Source organism: Triturus cristatus, chromosome 3_2 (genome assembly GCF_964204655.1).
Source record: "Triturus cristatus chromosome 3_2, aTriCri1.1, whole genome shotgun sequence".
Taxonomy (NCBI): Eukaryota; Metazoa; Chordata; class Amphibia; order Caudata; family Salamandridae; genus Triturus; species Triturus cristatus.
Window position 1 is genome coordinate 12,233,687 of NC_140584.1, and position 19,659 is coordinate 12,253,345.

The following is a 19,659-nucleotide window of genomic DNA, read 5'->3' on the forward strand; positions in this document are numbered from 1 at the left end:
ACTGTGAATCTCAGCTGTGCTTATGTGTCTGAGTCTGAGGGATGGAAGAGCTACAATAGTTAATACGTAGTGAATAGCAATTTTACCTTTAGTGATGCTAAGGAGGCATGTGACCACATACAGGGAAGTAGACAAACAAAGGAGTTACTGGCCATAACCCTTTTAAAGCAGCCTAGAAGCATGCATCAATCTGCTTAAGTGAAAGGGCAGCCCTTCACCAAATACAAGTGGATGAGGACTAAAGATGACTTTCTAAAACCTGCCCACCTCGCAGAACACAAAGTAATAAAAACTGCACTACTGAAAAGGTGTAGCCCTGTATCTAAACACACTCTACTCTGCCATAAAAAAGATTGTGGTACTATAGTACATTGCTAGATGCCCTTGAGAAGGCAGCACAAGACTGGAGAAGCGGAGCACATTACTAAAGGTCTCAACCTTGCATTCACTTCATATGACCATCTAGTACCTATCTGTGTTACTATATTTGCAGTGCATTATATGACTGCAACAAGTAACATGTATTAATGTTTATATTACTAAGCATTAAACTAGACATATTTAGGAACAGCCATGAGCCTGAAAACATAAAATAAAATGTATGGTATGAGTTTTACAAATGGTTGTGCACACCATGGTCTGATAGCATAGAAGCTTGGGACAATGCATAGAAATGACCTTATTCTGCACCTTGAGTCCAATGCTCTCTGCTGAAGGCCCTGCACAATGGGTTCTGGGTGCACAAAAACAGCCATAGAGTGTGGCCATGGCCCAGAGCTCAGTCCACTTCTAAGCAGTCCACACCCAGAAAACAGTGCCTGCTTCCCACAGTCAGAAATTGTAGGAAGCAGCTCTGGGGGCTCGGGACCTGAATGCAGACTATTTCATTACCAGTGTCTATGCCCTGAGCTTTTTCCCGCAGCACAGGGCTGAAAAGGCAAAGCTGAAAAGGGTAAAAGGGCTGGTGCATGCATTGTATTACAAAGGTCTATGCTCTGTGCACAGTTCCCGTTACACACAGCTGAAGATTCTGCTGGCTAAGCGATAGGTCTCATGGTCTGGTACATTAAGAGTTTGAATGGTGTATTAACACTTGATTGAGAATACGTATAATTTGGGCATTACTAATAACACCCTTCATCTCCATTTCATTGGTTTAACTGGATGCAAGCACAAGGTATATTGGAAAAGGTTCCCTATATCTAAAGAGATCAATAAGAACATTAGACCATATTTCTTGAGGAATCCACATCATGTATTGTGAAGTTTCAAGTGGTTATACAATATGAGTGTCTTGGAATAAATATGCATGTTCGCTCGAGAGATGTAGAATACTATGGAGAATATGTAATCTTTCTCCTGCGCATATGATCTTGCACAGGGAAAGAATTTTAACACATGTAACGATGCTAGACCATAAGTAAACTTACCTCACTTTTAATAATTCCAGGTTTAGAGGTGCAACTGAAACCAACTACGATCCTCATATCTACTTTTAATGCGGCAAAATGGCAGCAGTCTTTCTTGATAGAACTAAGGGCCTGATTAAGAGTTTGGTGGTCTTGGGGCAGTGCGCCGGCTCGTCTGTTAACTACCCACCAGATTAGGAGCTTTCTCCTGGTCTGGTTGACAGTGCTTTCGCGATCCCACGCCAGTGGTGTGCTTAGGCTCATAAGTGAGCTTCGGCAAGGCACTTCTGTGGGATCACCTAAGCCCGTTCCTGCACGGCATTGACTGTACCATGTTGTGCAGTTCATGGCGTGCAGGAAAAGGGGGAGCATACTGAGAGGGGGGCGCATGTTCTGCATGTACCCCCAGGCCCCGAGGCAACAAGTGGCCCTGTAGGGCCCCCTCAGTTTCCTCACTGCCACACTTTCAAGGCGGGCTCACCGCTATGAAAACCTTGGTGGTGAGGAAACTCATAATATGCTTGCCTGTGCCACAGCAGCACCGCCAGCATACTGTGGCATCAGACCACCCTGCCACCGCCAAGGGATTGCGGACCCCCTGTGGCTGTGGCAATCCGACTGCCATACTTGGAATATGGTGGTCTGACCACCGGTGCAGCGGAAGCCGCACCGCCACTGTAGGTTTGGTGCTCCATTGGCTTGCCAATTCGGCCTGGACTGTTTGGGCTTGAACTGGGTCAAGATTGATTTGTATATGGCTAGGTCCATATTGAGGTGACATGGTGAGTAAAAGAACAATGGGTTGGAGCGCTAGCCTGAATAATTTCCAGTAGAAAGAACTATCGCAAGCAGCTTCCTATAAAGTTTGGTATGTTTCAAATAAAGTGGCATAGATATGCCCAGACGTGGGTCCCATAATCATTATGTGTTAGACCTGGCATCCTTGGCGTGATTTTCCCTGACTTTTTTGCCTCTACCTCCTCTGTTTTTGATGCTGTGCTGGATTTCGTTTTTACTGGCTTAGATTCTTTGGGCACTTGGCCACTGCTGATCAGTGTCAAAGTGCAAGTGCTCCATGTGTAAAGTGATACTGATTGGAGTATTTGTTTTACAAGTAGGTCCCTAGTAAAGTGCACTAAGTGTGCCAGGGCGGGTAAATCAAATGCTACTAGTGGGCTTGCAGCACTGATTGTGCCACCCACATGAGTAGCGCTGAAAAGATGTCTAGGCCTGCCACCGCAGTGCCGGCGCGCAACTTGTTAACTGCCATGTCGACTTGGCCAGTGTAACCACTTGCCAGGCCATCCCCTTCCCTACACATAGAACACCCTATGGTAGGCCAAGGGACCCCCCTGGGCAGGGTGCAGTGTATGTGAAAGGTAGGACATGTACTGGTGTGTGTAACATGTCCTGATAGTGAAATACAGCCAATTGTGTTTCTCACTTTTGAAAGGCTACCTTGCCCATAAGACAGAATGGGGAATACTTTGTAACATTTTACAAGCATATCTTCCTATAGGAGTAAGATAAGAAAATGGAGTTTGGTATCCCCGAACTCATGATTTAATAACACGTTTTAGTAAAGATGGTTTTTAAATTGTGTGTTTGAAAATACCACTTTTAGAAAGTGACAATTTTCTTGTTCAACCTTCCTGTGTGCCTCTGCCTGTTTGTGGATTGACTGCCTGGCTTTGGAGTGACAGGGGCTGGGGTGGCTCCAGGAGTATGGGTGAGTCAGCACTAGGCTGATTTGGCCTGATCTGCATTTGGAGTGGTGGGAGAAGTAGCACCTGTACCTGAATAGGGCTGTGCCTGCCTTCCACAATGCTTGCTCCACACCAATGCTGTGTGTCTGAAGCCAAGGCTCACACTAAAATAGGAAGTTGTTGTGCACTGGCAGAGTGCCCCCAGAACGGTTTGAACTGGACTCAGAGCCCCTTGCACAAAGAGTTTGGCTTGGTGAACTTTTAACGCAACTACAGGTACTTTGGTGAAAAATCACACATCTACAATTTTCTATGGTGCAAGTTCTTGAAACATTTTGAAAGTCATATTTTTAACTGTGTATGTTGGATTTTTGTTGTTTTGGTCTGGTTTAGTTTAGATAAAGATACTTTATTTTTTAAACTGGTGCGGTGTCCTTTTGTGGTGTTTTCACTGTCTTACTGTGAGTGTTGGTACAAATACTTTACACATTGCCTTTGGGATGAGCCTGTCAGCTCGTGCCAAGCTACCAAGGGGGTGAGCAGGGGTTATCTAAAGTGTGTATCCCCCTTACCCTGACTAGAAGCAAGGGTCCCTATTTGGACAAAGGTACCTACCTCTGCCAACTAGAGACCCCCATTTCCAACATTGTGCCACTGGAACTAAACTGTACCAGCCTGATGATCCCTTAACTAGGGTGAAAATGTTCCTGGGTTGCTTGGGCTCCAGTACAGGTGGTACCTGGCTTGGCAGTTCATGCTGCACTGTTCCTATGAGAAACAGCGTCAAGACTGATTTGCATACAGCTGGGTACAAACTGAGGCGGCATTGTGACCAAAAGAACGATGAGTTGGAGAGCTACCCTGAGCGATTGCCGGTGGTTACACTTATTGCAAGTATCCTCCTATCATCTTTTGTGTGTTTTAGCAGTGCAAATTGCAAGTAATCTGTCATGGATTTGAGCACACGAGCCTTCATCAAATGTCTAGTGCTTTATTAAGATTTAATCAAATATAGAGAGGAAGGGTAGTGGACCAGAATGCCTCAACTCACAACAGTCCTTCTACACCCCCTCCCGCCAACTACGTTCCTCCAGCCAAGCCCTCGCCACTGTACCTCGCATCAACAAGACCACCATGGGAGGCAGATCCTTTTCTTACCTAGCTGCTAGAACATGGAACTCACTCCCCGCTTACCTTCGCCTTACCCAGAACCACCTAGCATTCAGAAAGCAACTTAAAACGTGGATATTTGACAAGTAATCCTCCTCCCCTTCCTAAGCGCCTTGAAACCCTCTGGGTATGTAGTGCGCTGTATAAATTCTATGACTTGACTTGACTTGACTTGGAAGTAACACCCTCAATCCCCTCTCCATTGGCCACAGACAAAGGTGTTCTCAACAGTGCTGCCTGAAGCAGAAAACAGGTGCACCTCCTGGTGACCTGCCAGTTGTAATTAAACCTATTCACTAAAGAGACTCAACACCAACTAGTTCCATAAAACTACATTTATCAATAAATCACATATTGAAAAAAAAAAAAAACCCTTAACACACTAGAGCAGGATCTGGACTACAGGATAGTTAAAGAAGGTTTTGCCAAGGACAGGGTTTTCATTTGAAAGGCAGTATTTCTACCTGAAGGCCAAACTTTTAACACCAATTTGTTCTCTTTTTAGTAAAAGATCTGTGAAACTTTCACGCTTTCCACACCCAAATCAACAAACCAGCCCATCACCAACTTATGTTCTCCCCTACAATATTTGGAGGATGTGGCAACAGATGAATTGGTATTCAGTTCAACACCCCATGGAACCAACTCTCACTCCAAATCAGATCAGATCATGCCTATAACCGGTCTCGCCGTTAGGCAAGCACTCACACTTCCCCTCTTCATATATTCTCCTGGAAGCCATCTTATGTGCAGGAATAAAAGCATGCATTAGATACCACATACTTAAAATATAAACCAGACACTAAAAACAAAGCACTGTGCAAGATGACAGATCTAAAGCTCCTCAAAAAGAACCCACTGTGAGGGATGCTAAAAGTATATTTCTTTTGTTTCAGAGCCTTAAGTAGGAGACCATTAAACAAGATAAATTCAGATTATTGTGGCCAACAAATCCATCCGCATTTAGCAGATATCACCCGCTTTTTTATTACATTTATCCACCTGACAAACCAAATGCCTCCAAAGACACCCGTTTTTGAAACCTATATCATCCAACAAAAAAAGTTTTCATTCTCCATTCACCTTAATGGGATCACCCTTTTACCCTCACTTCACCTGCATTATTTGAGTCACATGGCTGATAGGTATGAGCAGAGGTGCTCACTAAAATCACTGTGTATATATAAAAAGGCCAGCAACATATTGTAGCATTTTATAATGTTTTTACTAGTCCTTTCCACTTCTCTGTTGGTTCCAGATTGAACGTTCATAAAATAAGATTAAATGAGGGGAGCGTTGTTTGCTAATAGGAAACTTCCTTTCGTATTGGAGGCTGCAGTGGATTAATTTATCCACTTGGTGTTACATGCATGACATTATAATTGCTCAACTTATTTTTCAAATTCATATTACAATTGAGTCTCTTGTTATTACCCGCTCTCGCTATTACCACTCTCAATGCACGCAAACTGTACCACATTGATGAAGCCCATGTATGCTGGACCACTGAATACCTTTGAGAGATAGGAGTCTCTGGCTACCAATTAAGTTTAAAACAAAAGAACATTAAGATTTGAATACTGTATTGGATAACTGGTCCACCAAGCGGGAGTTGCTTGCTAGAATGGGTAAAGTCATGTTCTCTTTGTGCTTAGGTCATGGGTACGATTCTCCTCAGGCCAACTGTGAGCAAAAAAAGGGATTTGGACAATGTTTCATTCACATTTAAATGATGAAAATGATCACTCACCTTGACCATAAAGTAGTCATCAAGCAGCACGTTGCTCGGTTTCAGATCGAGGTGAAGCAAGGGAGGTTTGAGGTCATGAAGATAGTACATTGCCACAGATACCTGGTTCAGAATACGGAATTTAAGCGGCCAGGGCAAGGGGGATACATTGCTGAAGAGAGTGCACAGGGAGCCATTGCGCATGTATTGCACTACTAGCCCGTACTCCACATGATCCTCGTCAGGATTACTGTAAATCGCCATAAGGTGCAGTATGTAGACAGATTGTGCCCGCTCCATCAAAACGACCTCTTTCATCAGCTCCTTCTCCAGCTCTCTATGATTGTACAAGATTTTAGGAACATGAAAGAAAACAACAGTAGTCAGAGGCACAGGTAATTGAGATGGAACCAGAAAGTTTTTTTTATCATATAACCAATACAATAACATAAAGAGTGAAATAAAGACAGGGACTGGAGTACTGCGATCAGATAAGGGGTACAAGGTATCAGTCAGAGAATGAGGCAAAGTATTTGGAATGAACATTGGTTTACGTGGATACCAAGTGTCCACATTAGCAGATTGCCATGCTAAATGGCAGTTTGAATACATGAGCCACATGAAATTGGAAGAAAATAGATTTTAATTAACTATTCAAAAATCATTAATTATATTGCATCACCACACTAAAGCATAAATGAACTTCAAACTTGCTGCTCACCTCAAGTCCTGTGAACAAGAAAATCTCCCTAGAATAACATTTTTCTAATAAAGAAGATGAGGTTCACAATGACCAAATAAATAAATAGTATGTCAGATAGACAGAGCAGTGACCAGACTCCTGCTAACCTCTCAGACAGCAATTCTTTCCAAACCAGATCTCTTCAACCAAGGTGCCAGATCTAGTTAACCAAAATGCTACCAAATTCAACACTAATTAGAAACAAACAATGAATTACTTTTAAAAGGGTTCCTAAATTAGCTCACAGGTATAGGCTAGTAAGCCGGAGGCAATAGTTCATCAAAGCGCACACTTTTTTTTTTAGCTCACAATAAAGAATACAGATGTCTCAAGCAGAGTAATATCTCATCTGGTGTCAATTATAAAACATGTGACAATGGTAAAAACTATTTTGCAAACACAGATCTAATATAAACAGAAGAAAAATAAATACTCTGCATAGAATCAGAAACTTAATACAAACGTTTGCATAGGTTAATGTGTACAATCACAGCATGCCTATAATTTAAGTATCTAATAAAGTAAGGAATATTAGTTGAGTGACAGTTCTAGAGCATGATTGGGAATTTTACTAAAAATAAACAATTGGTGGTTAAAAAATTCCCATGCAGGACTGACATGCAGTTTATAATGAATGAAGAAATGCCTTTAAAAATGTGCAATAGTAGTAGGCAGATATACTTATTTGTACTAGGCCTCATAATGCTGAAAGTAGCATTACGCCACAAGTAGTCTGACTGGATGTGCTAAAACACAAATAAATAAAATGTTAAGGTTTTGACCTTCCAATGACTCTGGGCCTGATTATGATGGCGGGGAGAACGCCACCGTCTCCTCACCATCGGTAGATGTTTCCGGCTTGCCATATTACAATGGTGGGCGGGGGAGATGGCGGTCGGAAAGTTCGACCGTCACACATCTGACGTGCTCCTTGAGCCCGCCGGTGCATCGGGGGGATTCGTATTACCTAAAATGGTGGCAGTGCCTGCCAGGCACTGCTATAGGGATTACGATATCCCTTTCCACCTGTCTGTTCATGGCGGGCTTACCCGCCATGAACAGGCAGGCATAAACGGACTTTGGGGGCCAGTAGTGGGTCCTCCTCCCTCCCCGGCCTAGAGACATAGGACCTGTGGGGCATCTATGGTGCCCCCCTACATATCACTGCACCACGTGGCAGGCACTGCATGGTGCCTGCCACGTAGTGCATCGATATGTAACATGTCCCTTTTTAGGTCTTGCCTGACCCAGCGCACGTGCTGGTCGGGCGAGACTTTTAGTGAGGGCTCAAAAAATGCTACCCTGGCCAGCCTAGAGCTACAGTGCATGTGCGCGCGCTTAGGAGCAGAGGCACCATATGGCAAACCTCATCATGCTCATTAAAGCGCCCACGATCACTTTCACTTTTGCCCGTGATTACTTTCGCGCGCCCCTTTGATGTTCTCGGTCAAAGAACATCAAACATCAAAGAACATGTTGTGTTAATGCTTTGCTGTGCCCGTTTGACTTACACTGGGCTTTCTCTTTCCACAAACTCGATGTTTGTGTGCCTTTATTTTGATATGCTTTTAGTATTACTGTCACACACACAACCACACACACATACAACCACACACATACACACAACCACACACATATACACAACCACACACAACCACCCACACAACCACGCACACAACCACCCACACCCAACCACACACACCCACACAACCACACCCAATCACACATCCACACACCCACGACCACACCCACAATCACACACAACCACACACACAACCACACACAACCACACATACACCCACAACCACACCCGCACCCACACCACACACCACACACACAACCACAAGCACACACACAACCATACCCACACACACAACCACACCCAACTGCACACACACACAACCACACACAACCACACACACACACACACACCACACACAACCACAAGCACACACAACCACACAACCATACACACAATCACAACCACACCCAACCGCACACACACAACCACCCACACAACCACCAACACACAACCACCCACACACACAACCACCCCACACACACACAACCACACATCCACACACACAACCACCTTCCCATTGTGGCGGACAAACTGACATCTGTCCGCTATCGTAATCAGCCCTCTGTTTTTAATGAATGCTGCAACATATTTCTGAATAATACAATAATGTTTCGTTAAAGCTTTAATAATTTAATGGAATTTATAAAAGTAATCACACAAGAAATGCAATGCTTAAACTTAAAAGCTGACCCTTATATTCTAAAGGAAGCTGCTGTGCTAATAATTTTTATTGTTAAAACAGATGTTTCGATTTCTACATAGCCCATTGTTAGTTAACATACATTATATTTCTTTCCTTCTGATAAAGTAAAGTTCCATCCATTCCTCGGAAAGGATGTCTACAGTAAAGAAACTAGAGCTATTTTTGGCACCTACTAGTTCCATCTGGTAGGTAAACTCAGACTGGAAACTAACAGGTGTTCAGATCTTTCAGAAAGTGAATGAGCAATAAAGATGCCATTAAATCTTGTTTTTTTCTTGACATATTTGCTGTCTGTCCAAGGAAAGAAGATAAAATGTCAGTTTGTCTTTTAACTAATTGCGGCTTGGAAAATGATGTTTATTCTTCTCTTTCTTGCTAGAGTTAGAGAAAAATAACTGACAACTTCAGACAAAAACCTTTAACACAGCGTCTAAGCCAGGCAGAAACCACCTCTCTAGTCAGGGCAAGGGAGTTAACTCCTGCTCACCCCTTTGGTAGCTTGGCAGAGCAGTCAGGCTTATCCCAGAGGCAATGTGTAAAGTGTTTGCGCAACATACACACACAGCAGCGATGCACTAGGCAAACTAAAAAGAAACTCCACACAAGGTTATATAAAAATAGCCTTTGTATCATCCATAAAACACATCAGAGCATAATTATATATATATGTATACACAACCTTTTTTGACTTAGTCATTCGTCACTGACCTTATAATTCTAGATTACCCATTTGCAGGGTTTGTAATTGAATTTATTCAAATGATAAATGATGAAAAACGATGAATTAGTGCAATTACGGTCATAAACATCATGAGTATGTACAATCATGTTTTACAAGTTTTGTAACTTTGTCTTTATGTTTGAAATACATAAGTATAAATTTGCAATTTATCTAATTAGTTAAGTTGCTAATTTACGAATGTTTGTTGAAGGACTTTGTACTGCTGAGACCAAGTCTGTTTTCACTCTTGTTCATGCACGCTGCGACGTGCTCGGAACTTATCCATATATGTACTTCCTGGTTCACAGGTGAGGTCATGTGACCAAGGCTGCTTGTCAGCCGAAACGCGTCGTCGTCTGGTGTGAATAAACTTTACACTTTCCTGCAAACAACGGAGTGGCTTGTCTTCTTTCCTTGGATAAAGGGGGAGAATCTCAATGCAATATATATATATATATATATATATATATATATATATATATATATATATATTCACTGAAAAAACCAATGGTTTCAGACATGTTATAGTTAGCGGAAATTTTACTGATAAAAAACCAATGAAATTCCCCCGTTATAGTTAGTGCAGGCAACTATAACTCACGCGACCGCAATCCTCTGCTGATGCTAATACTGTATTTAGACACTTATTTGCCCATGTCTTCTTCCATAAATTTTTAGCTATACATATATTAGAAATATTTTTTTTTCATAAAGACACATATGTCATCAGCAGAAGATTGCGGTCGTGTGAGTTATAGTTGCCTGCACTAACTATAACGGGGGAATTTCATTGGTTTTTTATCAGTAAAATTTCCGCTAACTATAACATGTCTGAAACCATTGGTTTTTTCAGTGAATTTGCAAGGTTTTTTAAATGCTAATTCCTAACTATAACGTGTGTGAAACCTATGGTTTTTTCAGTGAATTTGTACGGTTTTTTAAATGCTAAGTTACTTTACGCCATTCGTGGCGTGCACGCCCACTTAACGCAGTTCGTTCCGTGCGCGCACGGTGCGCTTCGCGCACCGTGCGCGCACGGTGAGCGCGCGGTGCGCGAAAGTTAGTGCCGTACACGCAAGGTGGGCACGCAGTGCGCTACGCGCACCGCGTGCCCACGTTACGCACCGTGCGCACATGGAGGACATATTATGCATTTCCTTGTGATAGGTAATCTGTTAAATTTAATTTGTAAGTGATGACAATAATATGCCATGCACAGAGAGTTTTTTTTTTTTATTAAAATTTTTAGCGTAAGCGCACCGTACGCGTACGGTAAGCGTAATCGGCGAAATTTTCAAAAAATAAAAATTTACAGTTTTTGGCCTTTGAGGACTCAACTAACATGGCTATGTGCATGGGCGCTGTCTAAACAGCCCCTTTATATGTTTTTTGCCTTTATTTACTGCCCCCCCCCTCAGAGTGCGAGAGAGAAAATGGCGGCCGCCGCTTCCTGGTTTCGACCGATTCGAATGTTTACTTAGATGTAACAGCCAATCAGAATCGCGCTCGTGCACGCCACCGTACGCTTACCGTAAGCGTACGGTAAGCGTACCGTAAGCGGGCTCAGATATATATATTGATTTAAAGGCTATTTTCTCAGAATCTACTGAACAGATTTACACCAAACCTACAAAAGGCACTTCCTTGACCTAGGGACTACCTCTCTGCCAAATTTTGAGTAATTCTGTTCAGCCGTTCGGGCTGTAGCTCGTTCTAAAGGTCCTATGGAAAAATGCATGGGAAAAACGCGTTTTGGGACCCCCCTTTTATCTCAGCCCCCGCTTGACGGATCCCCCCGAGACTTTCAGGGTAGGAGCGGAGCGTAGCGCCCCACCTATTTTGAGAAATTCGCGAGGATTCGTCGACCGGCGCCAAAGTTATTCAAAATAGAATGTTGAGGTTTTCCTATGGAAACGTGGTCCTAACTATAACTACCTACTGGCGACCGCCAGTAGGTAATATATATATATATATATATATATATATATATATATATATATATATATATATATTCACTTAAAAAACCATAGGTTTCACACATAGTTAGCTGGACATTTCACTCGTAAAAAAACAATGAAATTCCCCCGTTATAGTTAGTTCAGGTAACTATAACTCACGCAACCGCAATCCACTGCTGATGACGTCAGATATTACGGGGGAATTTCATTGTTTTTTTACGAGTCTAGGACGTGGGTACCGGTCGTACCACGCCCACCCCTACCCCTACGTCACCCCAACAATGGCGGTACAGCCTGTACCCATGTCCTAAAGGCATTGGTACGATCCGTACCCCTACGGCACCCCAACAAAGGCGGTACGGCCCGTACCCACGTCCTAAAGGCATTGGTACGGTCCGTACCCCCATTGTTGGGGTGACGTAGGGGTACGGCCCGAACCCATGCCTTTAGGACGTGGGTACGGGTCGTACCATGCCAGTGGACAGACACATAGGGGTGTGTGGCCATCAGTCCCAGCAGTGCCCAGACACAGGAGGGGTGGGTGCAGAGTCCTCCCAGCAGTGCCCAGACACAGGAGGGGTGGGTGCAGAGTCCTCCCAGCAGTGCCCATACATAGGAGGGGTGGGTGCCTATTACTCCCAGCAGTGCCCAGACATAGGAGGGGTGGGTGCAGAGTCCTCCCAGCAGTGCCCAGACATAGGAGGGGTGGGTGCCTATCACTCCCAACAGTGCCCAGACACAGGAGGAGTGGGTGCAGAGTCCTCCCAGCAGTGCCCAGCAGTGCCCAGACATAGGAGGGGTGGGTGCCTATCACTCCCAGCAGTGCCCAGACATAGGAGGGGTGGGTGCCTATCACTCCCAGCAGTGCCCAGACATAGGAGGGGTGGGTGCCTATCACTCCCAGCAGTGCCCAGACATAGAAGGGGTGGGTGCCTATCACTCCCAGCAGTGCCCAGACATAGGAGGGGTGGGTGCAGATTCCTCCCAGCAGTGCCCAGACATAGGAGGGGTGGGTGCCTATCACTCCCAGCAGTGCCCAGACATAGGAGGTGTGGGTGCCTATCACTCCCAGCAGTGCCCAGGCATAGGAGGGGTGGGTGCAGAGTCCTCCCAGCAGTGCCCAGACATAGGAGGGGTGGGTGAAGAGTCCTCCCAGCAGTGCCCAGACATAGGAGGGGTGGGTGCAAATCACTCCCAGCAGTGCCCAGACATAGGAGGGGTGGGTGCCTATCACTCCCACCAGTGCCCAGACATAGGAGGGGCGGGTGCCTATCACTCCCACCAGTGCCCAGACATAGGAGGGGTGGGTGCCTATCACTCCCAGCAGTGCCCAGACATAGGAGGGGTGGGTGCAGAGTCCTCCCAGCAGTGCCCAGACATAGGAGAGGTGGGTGCCTATCACTCCCAGCAGTGCCCAGACATAGGAGGGGTGGGTGCAGAGTCCTCCCAGCAGTGCCCATACATAGGAGGGGTGGGTGCAGAGTCCTCCCAGCAGTGCCCAGACATAGGAGGGGTGGGTGCCTATCACTCCCAGCAGTGCCCAGACATAGGAGGGGTGGGTGCCTATCACTCCCAGCAGTGCCCAGACATAGGAGGGGTGGGTGCAGAGTCCTCCCAGCAGTGCCCAGACATAGGAGGGGTGGGTACCTATCACTCCCAACAGTGCCCAGACATAGGAGGGGTGGGTGCATATCACTCCCAGCAGTGCCCAGGCATAGGAGGGGTAGGTGCAGAGTCCTCCCAGCAGTGCCCAGACATAGGAGGGGCGGGTGCCTATCACTCCCAGCAGTGCCCAGACATAGGAGGGTTGGGTGCCTATCACTCCCAGCAGTGCCCAGACATAGGAGGGGTGGGTGCAGAGTCCTCCCAGCAGTGCCCAGACATAGGAGGGGTGGGTGCCTATCACTCCCAGCAGTGCCCAGGCATAGGAGGGGTGGGTGCAGAGTCCTCCCAGCAGTGCCCAGACATAGGAGGGGTGGGTGCCTATCACTCCCAGCAGTGCCCAGACATAGGAGGGGTGGGTGCCTATCACTCCCAGCAGTGCCCAGACATAGGAGGGGTGGGTGCAGAGTCCTCCCAGCAGTGTCCAGACACAGGAGGGGTGGGTGCAGAGTCCTCCCAGCAGTGCCCAGACATAGGAGGGGTGGGTGCCTATCACTCCCAGCAGTGCCCAGACATAGGAGGGGTGGGTGCAGAGTCCTGCCAGCAGTGCCCAGACACAGGAGGGGTGGGTGCAGAGTCCTCCCAGCAGTGCCCAGACATAGGAGGGGTGGGTGCCTATCACTCCCAGCAGTGCCCAGACATAGGAGGGGTGGGTGCCTATCACTCCCAGCAGTGCCCAGACATAGGAGGGGTGGGTGCAGATTACTCCCAGCAGTGGACAGAGACATGGTGGTGTGTACACCATCCTACAATTAGCAAAACTCCATGGGTGCATGAAGGCATACACAACGTGCGACTATATTGAGAGTGGCATGACAACACATCACTGACAGCAGGGTCCTACTCCCCAGAGGGTGGATGTCCATCCCCCACTGCATGACAAACCACATGTGGGTGTGATGACAAAGGACACATGCATACCCACCCCTGGCGCTGGCAGCACAATACACACACTGAGAGCATGCAACAAGACTGTATATTCATGTGCCACCCTACTAAACTAAGAGACCCAAAGGGAACACACACTGTCACGCACATTCCAGGACTGATAGCAATGTACAGGTACTGGGGCAGCCAACAAGTTGTTGCCTCCCATGGAAGGTAAAGGGTGGAGTACCCACAGATACAATGCCCACAATTGTCAGTCAGGTGCCCAAATACCCTGCAGAACAAGTAACACATGTGTGCTAGGCTGGGAGTACACACATGCATAGTGCGTAAAAGGGACCATGTCCACATGAAGCCATGGCAACATACTCCATACACAAGTACAGTGACTACCAAGGATAGCACAGACGATGCAGGCGGAGACATTGCTGAGCAGGCATGGCCAAAGTTGAAGGGATCCGTCACACACCAAGGAAATGAAGACACAGCTCAGCACAACAATTGGGAAACACCCTGCAGGGAAGATGTCAGGTGCCACAGAGGAAGGAACACTCCTTGGGACAATGTCACCATACAGTAAGAGCTTACATGACCAAAGATTATTTGCAGGGACCTTGTGATGGCACGCAGATACCAGGGTCCACCCCATGAGCAGCACACTACAACATTTCCCAGACACCTAACACATTATCACCACCCCAACTCATGGAGCAGCAGCACCAACAGCAATACCAGAAAAGCATTAGTGTGCAAATGAAAAACAAAATGCTTTATTCAGCATAAAAAAAATATTTGAATTGAAATGTACACTATATACAAGGCCCATAGGCCAGTCCATATGCGAAGTCCTGGGGGGGGGACACATTGGGACGCGTCTCCCCTAGCTTGCCTGCACAGTTCAGAGTTCCTTTTCATCCACGGGGGGGCATCATGTGGGGGGGAAGGACCAGGCACCGCAGGGACAGGAGGGGCAAGGGTAGGTGTTGTGGGTGCAGGGATGGACAACTCCACCACAGGGGGTGGGGCAGCGCCAAAGGTGGTGGTTAGCAGGGCGCTGCTCACGGTCGCAAGTTCTTCAAGCGTCTCCCCTGCACCCGAAGGAACCACAGGCCCCAAGGGGGGGTGGGAGGGATGGGCTGCAGCGTTACTGGGGGAGGGTGTGGACAGGGGTGGGGATTCAGCTACCCTGCCCGGGTCCCGCCTCCACCGCTTGCAGGGTGGTGCCACACTGGGGCTGATGGACAGACTGGGCAGGAAGGACTCGTTGTCCGACTGTTGGGCAGGAGAGCTAAGGGGAGTGGTTTTGGAGGAAGTGGGTCGTGAGGACTGCAGACTCCCACTGTGGCTGCGTTTCTGCCGTTTGCCCCCGACCCAGTGGGTGTGCCTACTTCCCCCTGTGTGTGCATGACAGGAGGTGTGTGCTTGGCCTTCCCTGGTGGTGTGCTGCCTGTGTCTGATGGGGTGCGTGCATGGGGACGTCTGGGTGTGCTTGGGACAGCCATGGGCGTGGGAAGTGTGGATGGTGCAGGGGTGGGGGGGACGGAGCGCTGCAGGAGACCCACTGCTGCAGTCAGTGACGAGTCTATGGACCTCAGCAACATCCGTTGGTCAGACATCACTGCTGACATGCCCTCCATGTACGACACCATCTGTGTCAGCAGTCTGGTGTGGCCATGGAGGACATTAAGCTGCGATGTCTGAACAACCTGCAACTGGCGCAAAATGTCCACAGACTCGGCATTGACGGCAGCAGGGGAGACAGGGTCAGGGGGCGCGGTGCCTGGCACGAAGGAGACATCTTGTCGCCTAGCACGGACGGAAGGTACCCGAGCAAGTGGGAGGCGGGTGATGGGAATGGAGGGGGCGGCGAGAGATGGAGTGCTGCTTTCGGCTCTGGGAGCAGCCTCCGCCCCCTCTGGGAGCTCAGCCTCGGACCCGTCAGCGACATAGTCGGTGGTGGGACTGGACAGGTCCTCCGCCTCACTCCCCTCGGCCTCCATGCCACTCGCTTGGCCAGACTCGCCAGCACTGGTGCCACCGGTGCTGGATCCCTCCTCAAGGTCCGTGCCAGGGTCTCCCTCGGTTTCCCCCGACGATGCTGTGGGCAAGGTGAAGAGACATGAAATAATCAGACATCTGTATACATATGACACAGGATTCAAAACTACATAGGTCACAGTGCATAGCATGAAAAGCAACATGAGTAACATCTACAATACATGGCACATATGTAGGCCCTGCACCACACAGTTGGTTGACCCACCATGCCACTGAGAAACAATGGAGAGCATGACACAACAGCAAATAACTTGATATCAAATTAGACAGAGGAGCCAGTCCCTGGGGACACTCGAGCACAGCATCTGGACCACACACCGTTGCCAAAAAAGGGATGAGCAGGAACCATGTCTTTTTACTTTTACCACATGCTGCTTAGCAAATACATTAAACCATGACCAACATGACTGGGTCACTGCATGTTGAGTGTATGTCCAGACAATCATCACACACAGGCCAGACCTGACAAGGAGACATAAGGTTTGGACATGTAGGCCTTGCCCGCAGAAACCCCCCCCCCCCACCTGAGACAATGTGATTGAGACAGAGGAAGTACTTACACCTCTTACTCTGGGATTAAAAAAATTCCCTTCAATAAATCCTGATTGTACGCAAACTACCCCTCGTGCGCCTGTCCACACATAATTGACAAACAACCATCATCAGATAGTTGTACCACGACACACAGGCACTGGCCACTGTGAGTATGCACAAGCCAAATTGGGTCACCCTGTACAGTGGACACATGTAGCACACTTAACGTAAATACAAATTAGGCCAGGGTACAATGCCACAGAGACCAACCTATGCTGCAGACACAGAGAATGTCCACATTGTTGGATGACACACATGATACCAAGGAAAAGGTGCCCCAGGGGACTGTAGTGGCCACAAGCCTCCATGGTCCTGGATGGATATGACTGCAACAGAAGCGACAGTCCCTGCACTATGCATATCTCCCACTCATGCACATCATGTCTGAGGGCACAACATTGGTCTTGCATGCTGTAAGGCAGTACACTTGTAAGACACACTCCTATGTCGGGACTCAGCATCAGTGCCAACTAACATGGACCCTACAATGACTGAACTGGCCAGGGCACAGGCAAGGTCCCAACACATGTCACACACCACCCCCACACATGATACTGCAAGCATTGGGCACTTGGATTAACTGGCAGCCTAGATAACCTTGTGCAAGAGTGACTACACACAGACCAGGGAACACATGTCAAGGAGGGGAAGGGAGGAAGAACAGCACGGGTTGACTTTGGGGAACAGGATTTGCACTGCACATATAAACCCTGGCAGTGTGTCCATGCGACTGCGCACTTCCAAAAGCTGGTGACACACAACAAACACACATGTACCTACCCCCTTCCTGCTGCTGCTTCTCCTGTAAGCGCCTATCCATCTCATGTGAAGACCACCGCCAGTACACGCTTCATGATGTGGGTCAGCCGCCGGCGCCCACGGTTCTTATGTCCTTCAGGTGAGTCCCCCAGCAGGACCTGGGCGATCCTCCTGGTCCAGCACCGGATATCCTGCCAGCGTTTCCTCACCTGGGCCAAGTGCCGCTTCCGACCCTCCACCGACCTCACGGCACTGACGGCTTGCTTCCATATCTCCCCCTTGGCATAGGCGCCTACCTGTGAGGATGACAAAGTGAGACAACATCAATACACCTGCTACATGTCACAGAGACACACAGTTGAACAATTTGGCTGGTTTGAACAGGGCATAGTATGCATCCAACTCATTGCACCTTTGTCATAGGGACATTATCCTCTGGGGAAGGCCAAATGCACTACGTGGCATTGAAAGTACACAGGTGGCATGAGGGGTGCAACACAATCAATGATCCTGGCTCACACTGTGCATCACAAGCTACACCAGGATTATGTACAGCACCTCAAAGCAGTCACATGCCCCAGGCCACTGACGCAACCTCAGCAGAGTACACAGACACACACATGCACAGGACAATCACCTGCCATTGGCAACTGCGGGTACAAACCTCACTCTGCACATGTGCCACTAGACTGGGGGGTGTCACAGGTGTGGGGCTGGCTCAGCACGGCAGACACACATTACTGCTCCCTGCTCAAATCAGATGGGTATGGTATATGCATCCCTCATGCAGCTGGGGTGCAACACTCCACATAGACACTCACCCACATGACAGGGGACTTACACACACACCAATGTCCAGGGGAGGAACACATCATTCGGACACTCTCACCACAGGTACACTCAACTCACACACATCTGTGGGTACAGTCACCTGTCACACTGGGGGGGACCACAGAATCCCATCAGGACTGTAGAAACAACATTCCTAAGAGGATTAGCCAGGCTGAATGTGGCATGCACCATGCAGTGATTGTCACAGTAAGCACTATGCAAGTGAGGAGTGCAGACATGCACTACAGCATGCTCTGCATGGGAGACATGAGGCATTCCCCCCCCGGGACCCACTCTAAAGAGCATTGCATGTCTGTCACACCTGGACACAATGCCAGAAGTGACAGTCACAAAAAAGGGGCACAGTCTAAGCTAGTGGAGTCAGCACTCACCTGCTCCCCTGGTCTCCCATACAGGCTGGGGTACTGTGGGAGGATGACATCCAGCAATGCCACATTCTCCTCCAGGGTGAATGGCTGGGCCCTCTCCACAGACCTGGACATGGTGACAGAGGAATCTCAAGCAGCAGTGGTGTGGAATGAAAGGTTGTGCAGGCAAGTGCTCTCTCATGGGACCTGGCTGCCTTTTATCTGCCTTGCTGGCCTGTTTCATTTACAGGAGTACCGAGTGATTGGTCAGACTCATTTTCATCCTACGTTTCCTCCAATCTCTTTAAACCTACCCCAGTGAGGGCCTTTGCATGGTTTAAAATTTGAGCATGATATCAAGTCAACAACCACTTTGCAACATAGTATATTGTCTCCAACCGACTTTTGCTGGCCACCGGATGAAAAAATTTGAAATGGAAACTCGGTCTCCATGACAACCAGCATGCATTTAGGCCCTTATACTTGTCCCTCATGTGTCCCCTATGTAATTTCACTATACACACACAGGTACGGTGCGTTCTACGCCCCTAGGGCACCACTACTCCAGTGATACGGTCTGTACACGCGTGTGTAGGGTCCGTATCACTATGGTAGTGTTGCCGTAGGCGTACGCCATAGGGATATGATCCGTACACGCGTGTGTAGGGTTCCTATCACTATGGGAGTGTTGCCGTAGGCATACGCCATAGGGATACGGTCCGTACACGCGTGTGTAGGGTCCGTATCACTATGGTAGTGTTGCCGTAGGCGTACGCCAT

The 19,659-nt window shown here is 47.8% G+C and overlaps 1 protein-coding gene across 3 annotated transcripts in view; it reads right to left on the reverse strand.

The window, feature by feature from the left end:
• The window catches only part of LOC146856679 (receptor-interacting serine/threonine-protein kinase 3-like), a 1,419,725-nt gene that overhangs the window by 1,271,138 nt on the left and 128,928 nt on the right, over positions 1-19,659 (reverse strand). For all 3 annotated transcript variants that reach the window (XM_085647179.1, XM_085647180.1, XM_085647181.1), the window contains exon 2: positions 6,036-6,351. In XM_085647179.1, the coding sequence (XP_085503305.1) occupies positions 6,036-6,351 (316 nt within the window). The remainder of the gene's footprint in view (positions 1-6,035; positions 6,352-19,659) is intronic.